The sequence below is a fragment of the Phlebotomus papatasi genome, chromosome 1 (assembly GCF_024763615.1).
Source record: "Phlebotomus papatasi isolate M1 chromosome 1, Ppap_2.1, whole genome shotgun sequence".
In the NCBI taxonomy this organism is placed as follows: Eukaryota; Metazoa; Arthropoda; class Insecta; order Diptera; family Psychodidae; genus Phlebotomus; species Phlebotomus papatasi.
In genome coordinates, this window is record NC_077222.1 from 48,721,507 (window position 1) to 48,736,647 (window position 15,141).

General features: G+C 33.8%; 1 protein-coding gene across 1 annotated transcript; it reads right to left on the reverse strand.

Annotated features, from left to right (window-relative positions):
• Positions 1–9: 9 nt before the first annotated feature.
• LOC129804951 (differentially expressed in FDCP 6-like) lies at positions 10–13,146 on the reverse strand. The gene is made up of 4 exons (XM_055852749.1): positions 12,792–13,146; positions 7,028–7,233; positions 6,584–6,772; positions 10–1,571 (listed from the first exon to the last, which is right to left on the reverse strand). Exons 2-4 carry the CDS (start codon positions 7,124–7,126, stop codon positions 156–158), a joined length of 1,704 nt encoding a protein of 567 aa, XP_055708724.1. The 5' UTR covers positions 7,127–7,233; positions 12,792–13,146; the 3' UTR covers positions 10–155.
• Positions 13,147–15,141: the final 1,995 nt, after the last annotated feature.

Below are 15,141 nucleotides of genomic sequence, written 5' to 3' on the forward strand. Positions count from 1 at the left end.
AAGTGGCAATTGATTTTAGCTAGGAAAATCTTAGTTTATTTGCTAAAATCCCTACTCAAGACTGTAATTAATCTCGCCAGATAAGAGATAAAGAGCATTCCTGGCAGTGAGTTAGTTTATTTTGTTATTTTATTTTTTTTTTTTACAAAGGAAGCCTAGTGGTTAATTTTGGTTGAGATGATCTTGTCTGATCTTCTGATGGATGATCCTCGCTTTTCTGTATCAGCACCTGTCGTTTGTCTTTCACGTGTGGATGGCATGAAGGAGAGGGCTCGTCGGACACGACTTCCCTCTCTGGATGGTGGTTGCATTGTCTGGAGTCTGGCTTCGAGCATCTCCTTTGTCTCTTCGGATTGCTTAATCTTGCAACGGGAGAGTTTGAGTTCAATATCTAGCTTTTGTCGTTCATCTTCGAGTTCTTTGAGACGCTTTTCTGCTTCTTTGAGTTGGAGCTCCTTCTCTTTCTGTTTCACCTCAAATTCCATTCTCTTTTGACGTTCCTGTTCGAGAAGGACTCGCTGTTCTTCCTGCAATTGCTCCAGTTCTGAACGCTTCTCCCATTCGTCGGAGAGAACACGAGCTTGGAGGGCACGAACAATTTCTTCATCTCGCTTAGCCTGAGTTTCTTCCATTAGGAGCTTCTCGAGGGTCAACTTCATATCCTCAAGCTCAGCCACCCGTCGTGAATCCTCCCTTGCAATCGCTTCCAATTCTTTGGCTTGGGTTTCAGCCGCCACTCGTGCCATCTTCTCACGTGCCAGCTGCACTTTGGCTTCTTCCACTTCCTGCATGTGCGTACTTCGTTCCAGTTCCTCTTCTCGGCGCTTCTGCTTTGTGGCATCACGCTGTTGGCGTCTTCTAGCCGTGAGATCCCGCTGAAAGCCCTCTTTACCGGCTGAATATGTTATTGCTAACTGCAGGGCTGCAATCCATTGCATCCGGGACCGATGATCATGAGCTGCTAACTCAAAATTTCTTTCACCAGACGTGATAATAAATCTCTGAACTTTATCATGTTTCCCAGAGGGTGACATGAAGGGTTTTACCATACAATTGGAGTCTAAACAGATACTCCCACAGAGTTCCTTGAGATGTGGGGTTTTGTAGTAGGACAGTTCACAGGGTTGAAGAACAAACCAATATTCTCGGAGAGTTGGTAACAAATATCCACGACGAAGGAGATAGCCCTTCTTGATGATGTCTTTGATGTAGATCTGATAGATCTCATCGACAGCCTCATACAGAGACTCAATACATTCAAAAGTACCCTCACGCACCTCCCGAAATTCCACAAGTGAGAGGAACTGCTCAAATCGGTATGTGAGATCGGAATTAACAAGATACTCATATTTCTTCTCTGCCTCATAGTCCAATCCCAGCAGATTGAGCAATTGCTGGACAATCTGTACAGCTTCTGAGGAGTGCATTAGCACCTGGCAATTGCCATCGCTCCTCACCACGAGATCACTAAACATGCAAAAGATACGAAAGAGTTTGTAGATGGACTCCTCGGGGTAAATGCTACTCTCGCGCTGACTCGTGTACTTTTGGCGACACACCAGCCAGCAAATCTGCAAATAAAATTTTAAAAAAATCACAATCTCCAGTTACCGCGGGAGAGAAAGGTATTAAATAAAAAAGCCCAATTGCAATTTACTAATTGATCCAACAACCCATTAATCAAGTCCATGCAATGTTTAATTGAATTTTTGCGTGGTTCTTAAGCAATCCCTCTCAATATTTTCCTTAGAATGACTCTCGTGGAGGTTGATTATTTTTTTCTGGACCAGAAAAATGATGGGCGGTATAGTTTTAGGATGGAAAAGGTGTTTTCTACTTTTTAATGAGAATACTTTGGGCGACAGTGATCATATATTTCGCAAGATTTATTGGCCAGAAATATAAAAAAAGCCAATCCAAAGAGTTTTTGCAGATCATTAAAAAGAATTCACGTTAATTAAAATATATATTTATTTAAATAATTATGGTAATAAACAAAATGCCTTGAATGCAAATTGTGACCCAATGTGCAAGATTTCAATTAGATGTATTAGAAGTGAATTTGAATCAATTAGCAAAAGATTTTATTTTAGAGAAAAACCTTTGAGGATATGTCCTTATACAATTCGGTTGAACAAACTTGTGTAAAAAAAATTAAGGGTCATTGGCTGTTACCTAGAATTTTTGTAAATTGCATTTTAACACTGAAATAATTAGATAAAGAGGTTTTCTTGAAATGAGGTTTGTTTTAGTGCAATTTTTTTTAAAAGCCGGTTCTATGCGGAAATTCTCAAAAATTCTGTGGAAAATATCAATTGACATTTGGTAATTTGATGATTATTTTAATTAACCTTTATTCAAGTCTCCCTTAACCCTTTAAGGACGAGACGCTTTTTTCTGATCGAAAATCATTAAGAAAAAGAAACCAATAAACAAAATTAATTAAATGTCTTACATCTAGCCTTGGGTAGTCCAACAGAGTCTGATTCGGTATATTTTTTTGCTTTCATGAACGATAGGAACAAAAATAGCCTAAAAATTTTAATTACTTTTCTGACGATACCAAAGAAAGATAATTTTTACTGTAATGAAAAGTATTATATATGAGTAATGTACTTTCTATTTCCAAAAGAGGTTTTCTTAAAAAAATTGAAATATAAAAAAAAAATAATAAAAATCATTTATCGGTGCGGTCATTTGAATATTCGTCACTTTTGAGCTTAAATATTTACTATTATGGCAAATAGTTGGAATTTCACAAAAAATATCCTAGATTCCTATAACCTTCTACTTTACGATTAAGTATTAGCATTAAAAATAAAGAACTTTAGGTAGTCAGAAAAAATAATTTTCTCTATGGGTCACCGGTGACCCAATCGTCCTTAAAGGGTTAAATAAGAAAAATATCTAGTTAACATATTTTGATGGGAAATTTAATCTTCTCTACAATGCAAGTTTTTCAAAGACTATTTTTCCCTTTCTTAATGAGAAATTTGCTTTTCAAGTCATTTTCTCAATATAAAAATATTTATTATAGATTTAATTATATTATAAAGTCTTTTGGTTTATAGATTCAATTTAGTTTTTACTGCTCTTTGTTTTATTTTTACTGCTCGAACTCAAAGAGGGAGCAGTAATCCGCTTTCTTCCCATTCATCACCGCTCTGCTCTGGAGCTTAAACCGTAAAAGATATTAATTTTCCGTCTTCTGCGACCCCCAATAAAAAATACACTCCAGGCGTTTTTTTCTTCCTCCTCACCGGCTCCATCCCCTTCAAAACCATGTTTTTCTTTATTTATTTCGAAAACGGCACTATAGAAGCATTTCTTTCATTTTCATATAGATACTCTTTCATTTTCGGATATGTTTTAGAGGTAGCCTAAGCGAACGTTTCGTTCAAAAACACCTGTTACAGGAAAAAAAACGCAATTTTGAATTATTAAAGGTCAAAGGTCAATTATAGTTAGTGATTTCTCACCAATTTTTAATTATAGGGGAGACTGGGTCAAAAAGTCACAAATTGAAAAATTCAAAATTCAATATCTTCCAAGGTAAAAAAGATAGCGGCTCAAATTTTTTTCTATAGGTAGCCTCCATAGACCTTCTTCAATGTCGTAAGTTTCTTAGAATTCGAATAAGGAATTTAGAAAATAAAAAAATATCGAAATTTTTAGCCCTATTTTTGAAATATTTTCCTTGTAGAAGATTGCAATTTTTACCTACTTATTTTCCAAAATTGATGCACTGGTGAATATTTCCTAAATAATTTGGATTTTTTGAATACGAATCCGCTATCTATTTTAGAATTTTACAAAGATTCTTTTCTCCAGATATCTTTTTATTAAAAATGGCCATTTGGGGTAAAAAGTAACAAAAGGTATGGGGCAGAAAGTATCATAAAGCGAAGCCATTTCTGATGTCTCACGGCGAAAAGAAATGTTATTTCCGCGTCTCGCCGCTTTTTCTTTGCATTGGTCAAACGATTTGCAGTCTTTTGTGTGTTTTTTCTAAAATAGCTTGAAAAGCGCTTTTCTCGTTTTCTCACTTTTCTCGTAGAGAAAACGGTGTTTTTACCAAGGTGTAGATGAATAAATTTTCTATGAAAATATGTCCTCTAGGTATTTTTTTTTAATTTACGGAAGCCCGTAATGAAGTGAATATGATAATATATTATAATATATAATAAAAAAAATATGATAATACCCAATGTCTGGTACTATTTGCCCCAGTATTTTTGAGAATAGTCACAAAATTACCTTTTAGAAATTGGTTCGATAAACGTATTTCCTTACAAAATAGAGGAAAATTACTTTCACAAAGTTGTAGAGCGGTAAATTTCCTATAAAACTGCGCTAATTAGAAATTTTTGAAGCGCTCGAGTAGCTTGTAAAAAAAATAAAATATCCGTTTTGTGACTTTTTGCCCCAGTCTCCCCTAGTGACGAAAATAGACCGAGTAAAATGACATAATCTGCTGACAATTTTGATTTTTAGTGATCAAAATTTTAATAATGACTGAAAATATTTTACCAATTTTGCAACGAAGTTAAAATCTTTATCCATTTAGGTTTAGAACTTCAAGCTTACCAAGTTACTAAAGAATGTGCTTAATTCTCACAGAAGGAAGAATAGGGGAAAGCGCACTACCTTCTGACGATTTATGTGTCGCACAAATCATTTTTTTTCAATGTGTTATTAATGAATTTGGCCAATTATAATAATTATATTTTAATACAGTGCCCGCTTTGTAATCCGGATGATTGGGAGACAATATGACAGATGTCCGCTTCGTAATCCGGATGGATTTTTTGAATTTGTTCAACGTCTCGCAAATATAATACAAGTTTTTTTTCTAGAATTACGATAAAAGATTTAAAGAAGCTTAAAAAGACATAATTAGAGAATTCTATGCTATTTTACTTCATTTATTAAATAAATACTTCGCAAGATAATTCATTTTCATTGCTGGAACACACATTCATACATAACCTCAAAATGATTTTAAATGTAACCGTCGATAACTCGTCCGGATTACGGCGATCCGGATTAGAGAGCGGGCACTGTAGGTAGTCCAATACCTCAAAATTTCAGAATGGATGAAATCCATAAGGAACATAGTGAAAAAATTGAATTGTCTGAAGCTTGAGTCGTCCGAAGGTAGTGCGCTTTCCCCTACTTCTATAAAGCCGGAATAGCACTCTCATAGATAAACTTTAATATAATAATTTTTATTCAAATTTCTCAACTAAAGAAATTTATCAATAAATGATATTTTTTCACCGTTCGATAGATCTTATCTCTACAACCCACAAGAATTCCTAATTTTCTTTTGTTTTTCTTTTGTTTTTCTCTTGTTCTAAATTCCTTAAAATCACATTTTTAATTTGCTTAGAAATTTTCTAATCATGGTATATTCAATTCTTTTTGAATTAATGGAATCAATGTGTATCGAGAAAATTAAAATAAGAATTATGATTGATAATTTACTTGATAATTTTTTAATGGAGCAAAATGTGATCTAGAATCTAGAAGTTTAGACTACAAATAGTGAAAAGAGAAACTTATTTTTTTATATTTTTCTAGACCCTATAATGATTTCCTATCATTTTTTTTGTACTTATCCATGAGTTTCTTCTAAATTCTTTTGCAGTAAAAATTCAAACAAAAGAGTCAAATTGAATTCTAAAATTTATTTAATAGAAATTATACCTATTTTGTTATATTTTTATTAAGAAAATAACAAAAAAGACATATCTGAAAAATATTAAGGGTTTTAGAAAAAGGAACAGTCGAGTTATGAGATTAGAATTTGCTACAAAAATATCAATTGTACTTTTTCATCTTTCTAGTCCGTTTTAATTAAAGAACTTCTAATAGTTACTACAAAATTTTCTCTTTTAGACCTTTTGGGAGATAGTTTTCTTTTAACTAATCTTCCAAAATTATAATATGATTAGCAAATGTATTATTGCCGATTGCTAAAAAAAAACTATAACAATATTTACATTGAATACCATGAAAAATATTCTCCGCTTCAAATACTTTTGTTAAACATCATTCAATTTTTTCTGTAATGAGATAATCAAGCATATTTGAATATGCTAATTGAATAATTGTTCTCTAGTTTTGGACCAAAAAATATTAAGTTGTTTTTTTTTCCTTTAGAGATTTATAATCCTCCAAAAATGATCTACAAACTTTCTTTCAATGCCACTTGAAAGAATATTATTCTTTTGAGTTTTTTTGTGTGGTTTCTTATTGAAGTCTTTCGATTGAGCCATTCACTCTGGGGAGAGAGATACAAGAATGCTCGGATAAAAAGAGGAAATGACTTGATGAAATTCTTGTGAAAGAGAAATGCATATGATTTTGTTAAATACCGTGAATAAGAATGGGAAGATCACAGAAGGTGATTCATTCTCCAAGAAGAGACTTTCTCACTGTGATTAATTTAAAATGGTAGAAATTAGTGAAGAGGTTGAATGAGAGTTATTGCTCAAGAGAATCTATTTTGCGCGAGTCCAAAAGATGTGAATCTGGTAGATTGTTAAGGAAAAAAAAAAGAGTGACAATGGATGGGTACCTCATCAATTTTGGCCTCGTGATTTCGCAATTCGGCAAGAGTGAGTGTGTTGGGGAGGCAGGAGAAGACCTCCTGGGCCAGGTAGAACTTGAAATGCTCAAAATTGAGCGTGGCCGTCGACCGAAAGTGATCCAGGCCCCTTTCCACCCCATATAAGTCGACCAGAGTTGCGATATTGGCCGTCAGCACCTTAAACGGAGAAGCGAGAAATTAGCTGGGAGAGGAACACCACGAGCACCAGCTAGTCGGCACGGTGACCATGAGCTGGAGTCCGACTGTGCCAAAGCAGATCAAGAGAGCCCATATAGTTGAGTATTACCTCTATATTCCGAAGAGGGTACGCCCACCTCATATGACACCAGAGTATGGCCTTTTGGCCGCTCTGACTGCCGATGGTGGCTCGGACACTCAACTACGGGCTCATTCCACCCACAAATACCTCACCTTCAGCTTTGTCTTGTTGACCAGGCCATCCTGCTCCTGGTGCAGCGCCGCAAAAGCATGCCAGATGCTGTTAGTCACATTCCGCAGCAGAACAGCCATCCCAAAAAATCCGTGTCCAAGAACTCTATGGTGGAAGGTCTTCACCACGCAATGCACGGTGATTCTGAGCACTGACTCCACTGATCACTCATGCTGATGTCGCAGCACTGTGAGAAGACACAAAAAAAAGAGCACACGCAAGAGATCAATTGTAGTGTGTCTTTTTTCCTTCCCAAAATTGACCCACACACGCCACAAGGTGTTTCTCCCGCGAGGCAAATCACTAGCATTCCACCAGCACTTTGCAGTCTTTTCTGTGTGGAGGTCTTCAAGATCGCATATGAAAAGATCAACTCAATTGAATCATCAACACAAATTATCCCCAATTTTGTTAAGTTTATTCAATGGATCAAGTGCATTATTTGTTGATGAAGAATTGCTTTCAATTTAGGAATTTCTTGAGGGTGTTTGATGAGCTTTCACAAAGACATGCTCCAGTTTTGGGAAAGGTCAGCCAGGAAGGAACTACATATCCCATTTCCCATCTTAACTTAAAACCTTAATCATATGAAGTTAAATATTTAATTTCCTAAAATATTTTAGTCCTTTCGCGAACACTGATTGGCTAAAGCATGAATGCAATAAAAATTCTAACCAATCACAGACCGCAAAATCATTTAAATATTTTATGGGATTAAATATTTAATCAAATGCTAATAACACATCAATAGTAAACAGCGCTTTCAATGTGGCCTCAGTTTTATTAACGTACGAAAAAAATATATTAAGAAAAAATTCTACATGTTGGACTTTTATGATAAAATTTTACTATTTCACTGAGAGAAATCCGAAAAAGTTAAAATAACGTTCCGGAAATGTTAATTTTTCCCTGCAGTATTTAACGAAAATCGATGTAAATATTACACTTTTTAGGTGTATTAGGGGTTAAAGGTACCCTTTCTCGTGTTAATTTTACCCTTAATAAGGTGTAAAATTAACATTAAAAAATGTTGATGGGCCAATCCATCTCAAGACGACCGAAAAAATCGCAAATCGCGGGTTCATGGTCTCAGATGTTTCTGAATTTTACATATGTTAAAATACACGATCAAAGAATATACCCCTATTTTTTTTTCGCCCAAAAAAAATTTCTGGCCGGAGATACATGGCGCCAAAGATGGCGTCTCGCGCTTCATTCGTCAAATGAGATTTTTGGAAAATATTTCAAAATGCTCTATCTCGCGAAAGGGTTAAGATTTCTTCTTACTCTCTTTTTTGTTTGAAAGATAATTTTATACTCTTTAAAACGATATCCTAGTTTTCGTATTATCTGCTCAAGTTTTTTTGTAACGGTTTTTGAATCTTTTTTGAAAAAATTTAAAAATTAATTTTTCTCAAAAATCCCATTCTCGAAAATTTTCATTTTTTTACGTATATCGTAGGGTAAGGTGAGGCAGTTTGAAATAGTTGAAGTTGTTTAATCAGGATTCATTTGCTAAACGTTTAAGAATTGTATTAAATCTAACTAAGCCTAGCTAATTTTGGCCTTCTCTTGTAGGGTGTGGTCAGAATTTTAGTAATAGGAGGTAGGGCGGGGGGGGGGCAAATTGAAGAAGGATTATCTTCCTAATAAAAAACGTTTTCCGAACGCGAAGAATAAGATTTTTCTCAAAAAATCTCGAAAAAAATCCGCCGAAGAACCGTTATTCGAGGAAATTGTGTTCTTTAACCCATTCAGGTAATGTACTAGAAATACTTGAGATAGAATGTTGATATTTTGGAATTAGTTTCTTACAGATCAATAGATGATATTTTTCCAAAGACATTTTTTTAATCTATTATGGGGGTGCGGGGAGCCGCTCTCAAACACGTGTCTTAAACGGTCACCGAATTTAAATTCTTTACATTAATTCTATAAAAATTCAATTGATTTAGATAGAGTAACTACAAAAGAAAACAAATTGGCAATCAGAATTCGAATAGGGAAAAAGGACGAAGACCAATTTTAACAAATTCTACGCAATGTCGTATTTTCCGTTCACCATTTTGAGCAAAATTTCTGCATGACTTTCCGCGAAGCGAGAAAAGAACAACAAAATGTATTCCCATCTCTTTCGGATTATTTTTCCCAAGTAATTGAAGGACTAAACTTACTAAAAATCTATTCCCGACAGCAATTCGGATAACAATTGCCCAGAAATAAATCATCTAAAATCACTCAATTTGCGTATGATGTATAATATCAGGGGGGTGACATTAGCTGTGAAAAATGCGACTGGTTTTAGTGTACTTTTTTCCCTGTTTTCATACACATTTGACGAGATATCTCCAAAACTACGTAGGTCGCCAAATTAGGGTTTTCGGTTGCCTCTTCGCTATTAAATTGGCTTTTATTTTGTATTAGTATTTTTTGCTAATTCATTCTACGACAACAGAAAACAGCTAATAAACACAAAAGTTTTTTCGGCTCGCTAGAAACATATGGGAAGCATAGGAAATGTTATGCCCCTGTATAATATCATGGTAAGGAATGGGTTAATCCATTTTTGAACTAATTTTACCGATTTTGACAAATGTAGACAAACGTACAAAAACGTTCTCATGAATCTGAATAGCTTATAGAAAAAAAGATATGTTCTTAGACCGAAAGACTTAGGACTTAATTTGGAATATCGGCATAGAACATATTTTAATCCGATTTTAATGATTTTATTTTAATTTATTTATTAGTTTTTAAAGATTGAATATTATTTTTTTTATTTTAAGAAAATGAAATCAAAAATAGCCTTTTCTTTGAAAACGAAGTTTTCTGACAATTTTTGTGTTTAATTTTTTTTTTTTTATAAAAAAGACAAGAACATTTTCGCAAAACTCTCTCAAAAACATTTCCAAATGCGCTCTTTTTGAGTGGAAATCCCGATAAACAAAAAAAATTCTTATATGTGTCGATAAATTTAATTTAATTTAATTTAACCCTTTAATGACGATTGGAACACCGGTGTTCCATAAAGAAAATAATTTTTCCTGACTACCTAAAATTATTTTTTCCTTATGTTTGTACGTTTTTGCAATGTAAAAGGTTGAAGGAATCTAGGATATTTTTGCAAGTCTCCAGCTTTTTGCTTTATAGTAAATTTTTAAGCTCAAAAATGACAAATTTTTAAATTCTCATAATGAAAATTAATTTTAATTAGTTTTTATACTTCTAATTTTTTTTTAAGCAAAACCCTTTTGGGAATTAAAACTACAATACTCAAACATAATATTTTTCATCAGAGTGAAAATTATCATTCATTGGTATTGTCAGAAAAATTACTTAAATTTTTAGGCTATTTTTGCTCCTATCACTCATAGAGGAAAAAAATACACCGAATCAGACTTTTAGATTTTCTAAGGTTAGATGTAAGACCTTTTACTGATTTTGTTTATCCGTTTCATTTTTATTGCTGATTTTCGGTCAGCGAAAACTGTCTCGTCATTAAAGGATTAAACATTCATCAAGATTGAGTTTAAATTAAATTTATAAACATAGAAAACACATGATCAATCAGAAATTAAATGGAAAATGTAAATTTTTTTTCTATAAAGGTTTTTTTCAAAAATTTGCCATAAATTTAATGTTAAACCAATTTTTATTATTTTACACAGATATGGAGAGTTTGAAAGACACATTAAGAGCTCTTTTGAAACGGCAATTACTTTGAGAAAACTTGATCAAAATTTTCCTAAACCGAGTTATATTTTCAAAAAAAAAACATCGTTTTTAATCTAAATTGAGTGATTTGCGGTTTTTTGGAGATCTCTTCTTTCAAAAGCCAGTAAAGGTGTTTTTTTTTTGGAGCAAAGTGTTCTTAAGGTTTAAGTCTTTGTGTTCTTAACTTTATGTTTTTTTTTGTCTTGTTTTAATATTATACAGGGGGCAAAGGTACTTTCACTGCGCCCTTGCTCTTGGGTACCGGTTCTTGAAAACAGAACATCTTCCATTGTATATTATTTTTTTTATTCTAAACTGGGGTCGAAGGAACACCTGTCTGATAGGGAACACTTATTGGCAATTTCGTCAAAATATTGATATTTATTTAATGTACCAATCTATTAAAATGTAAGTATTACGGCATTTTTTTCATTTATTTCATATCCCAAATGGTACAAAAGAGGATTCGATAGGTCATGATACGATTTCTTGAAGTATCAATAGGTGTTTCTTCGACCCTATTTAAATTTTCGAAAGTCACATATCTGAAAATACCCCATTACTCCTATAACTATTTTAATAATCCATAATTTACTGAGGAAATCTTAAAGCTCAAATTTAGTTCCTATTCAAAATTACCTCACTATAGGGGAAAGTACTCTCCCTTCGAACATTCTTGCCTTCGAATAATGTAAATTTTCTTTTATTTTCCTAAGAGATTTACACATTTTTTATTAAATATTACAGTAGACAGACTCTCTCAAATTCGGGCATATGGGACCGAAATGTCAGCCGAATTAGACAGAAATTCGGGCGACAAACTTTTTGAAATGCAACGATTTTTTATTCATCTGCAAACACATATTGAGTTTACATACTCATATATGTATATCGTAAATTGCATGAAAATCCCTCAATAATGCAAAATTACATCAAAACTAAGATAAACCATGCCAAATTTGAGCATATTTGATTCATTTGATAATCATAATCAAACTTGAAAAATGACAACAAACTTTTTCAAATGTAACCGCTGCCCGAATTAAAAAGTAGCCCGATCTTAAAAGAGCCGAATTTGCGAGAGTCTACTGTAGTTAACTTATCATCAATTATTGAAAATTATGTATATAAGTCTCTAGGAAAAATAAAAGAAAATTCACATTATTCGACGGCATGAACGTTCGAAGGGAGAATACTTTCCCCTACCTTGGATGTTGATATAATACTTAAAGCTCATATTCTTATAATTTTTTAAGGTATAAAAATTCTAAGCCTTTCATTACAGATCAAGGAATATTTTGAACAATAAAATTAGACTATAAGAGCTTTCTTTGAAATTATAATGCAGCCGTGGGTTTTTAGTTTTTGGCTAACTTTTAAACACCTTCTCAATTCGTTAAAAAATCTACATATCCAAAAATAGTTTATTTCCTCCTTTTGGCTGCTTATAAGTGCCCCGAAACTTCATTGTCTCCGTTGAGAATTTGTTGAATAATGAATAATTTTTCGCTGGTAAATAATTTCAGCATTACATTTTTGTCACAATCTCAAATATATGTGTGCATTATGAGTGAGCTTTAGGAAATTTGCAAAGAAATGGTCTTTAGAGAAAAAAAATTACATTGATGATCACAGAAATATAAAAATAGCAATTTCAACAATTTTGCTGAGAATTTTACTGATAATTCAAAGTATTTCGCTCATTTGGCGTGTGATTCATTCAAATGAACAAGATATTGCTGAACAATTGACTCATTTGCATTCCGTTTGTTGCTATATTGAGAAGGCAGTCCAAAAGAAAAGGGAAAGATCACTGATCACTTGACTAAATTAAATCACTTGCATTGCCACAAAGACACTTGATCATCAGGTGCTCCCAGTGTATATTCCTTACTGAGTAGCCCCTGCGATGAATAAGAAATTCACCAAGAAAGACGAATAAAAAATTGTCTTTTCCACACACAAAAGTGCAAAATAGTGCTGGAGGAAAGTACGTACAAGGTTTCCATCTTAACACCAAAATTTTCTCACCGAATCATCAAACAGCACAAAAATCACAAGGAAAAACACCAAATAGTGTAAATTGGGCAAAAATTGATGAAAATTCGAATGGAACAGAGGCACGAAAAATTTCTGATGGTATCAGCAAGAACGCGATCGGAGAGTCGACTAAACTCCAGCGACAAACTTGACGGAATGAGTTTATCGCGATTGTAAGTTGGTGGGGAATTAAATGAATCACTTGAGTGTGTGGTTCTTTTTTTCACATTGGGGATCGTGTGTAAATATTAATGTTAAGCCGAAGGTACATTAAAATAAAAATCGCGCAGAGAGACTGATCGATAGAGCCACAAGGGGCCTCGCGCACAATTTTGCAATAATTCCAACTGCAATTGAATTTGGTGGGAAATATATACACATTGCTTTTGTTTTGTGCATTTTGTGCCCAATTGAGAGGAGAGTGAGAGACATTGCATAAGTCCTCTCCTCCTATTCCAGCGACCATTTACGTGCCGAGATAACACAAATTCCATTCTCTCTCGCTCCGGCTCATTAGTACTCCAAGACACTTCTTTATTCACTCACCGAAGGGTTATTCATTGCGAAAATAAGTGACTTATGCCCTAGACACACTTACGACTTAAGCCGAGAGACGACTTAGTAGAAAATGATAGAAATGTAGTTTAACGATTATTTATAATACAATTACGCTAAGCCGTCTCTCGGCTAATCCTCAGGTCTGTCGAGGCCCTTACAGAATCTTCCTTTTAAGCCTGATATTCCCTGGCTACATTATTAACTTCTGAAAGGACCTTGATTGACTACCTTAATCCTTCCTTAACCTTAAAATCTTAGGGCTAACATAGATTCAGGCTGATCCTCGAAAATATTTAGCCTGTAAAATTAGGTAATAAAGTATTTGGTAAAGGAAATTTATGCAAAGGAACTTTACTCAATGATCTTAAGTTCCCAGTGTATGATAGTATGGAATAAATTTTTTGTGCAAAATTTTACAGGCTAAATATTCTCGAGGATCAGCCTGAGTCTATTTAAGCCTTTAGATGCAAACAGAAAATCGTGAAAAATTACACAATAAAACATGGTCGAATTTGGAGAAAACTTGAAAATTTTTCTCAAAGATGAATTTCCAATTCATCAAAATCAGCAAAACCCGAAATACTTTACTGTGAATTTGCTCCATTTTTTGCTCAGAATACATTTAATCAACTTAATAAGCTTTACCTGTAATTATAGGCCACGTCTCTTTGATAAACTTTCTCTAACTTTATTGTGAATCTTTAATATTTAGGGTACAGTAACATAATGTCGTTTGTTTCAAAAACGTTGCCATTTCATAACTTTTCAGGAAACGACTATTCTCTTTAATTACGTTATATGGCTTTTAGTGTAATCCTGTATCATGCATATCAGATAGAAATCTATGGTCTGGTCAGAGTAATGCCAAATTTATACGGAACTTTTAGCCTTATCCCATTTTTCTAGTAATCTATAGACAAAACTAAACACTCATATCATTTCAATCTTGGGAGAAGTCTTGAGATAATAATATTTAATAGTGGTGGCACAAAGTTCCAATGACGAACTTTGGCCTTCCGCAAGGGGAATTCGAAACATTCATTATTATTTTTCTTTATACAAGGATGGGATTGTCAGTTCCATGCCCCGTGGAATTAAGTGCAGTAAAACTTACTAAATGCAATTCAAACATTTTTAGCGCCAGAAAAAAAATCCTGATGACCTAAAGGGGTTTCAAACCCGGATCATTTGCATAATAGACCGAGTGTTCTGCCACTTGACCTATTGAGTGCACAATGAAAAATCCCAAGATCACCTATGACAAAATAGACCACACTCTACAATGACACTGTACTGCTTAACAATATAAATAAAGCTTCAGGCATCTAATTGTTCAATCGAAGCCAAACAAAGCACGAAGATGCCTTTGAAATTGAATAAAGTCAAGAAAATTTGTAAAACATTCGTAAGATCAACTACGATCACTGACAACCTATTGCAGGTCAATGGAATTCTAGCAGTATCACGTCACGACTAAAAGAACTCAGAGAGGTGTTGAAAATTTCACTTCTTTACTCTTTCAAACTAGAGTGAGTAAAAGATTCCGAAGGAAGCTTCATGAACTGCAAGCGATGGTACAAATAATATAGTCTCTTGCATGAAATGCTGATTTAAAAGAAATGCTAATAAAATAATGGTTGATGCAACCGACGACCTTTAGAGATCCTTAGAGAAGATTTCCAGACCGGTGAAAAGGTAAAAAGTAGTGAATGAAACAAGTCTTTGATGGTAGAGGGAGGGCGTGTCCAGTATATTTATAGACGGAGCAATTTGGATCCCTGCT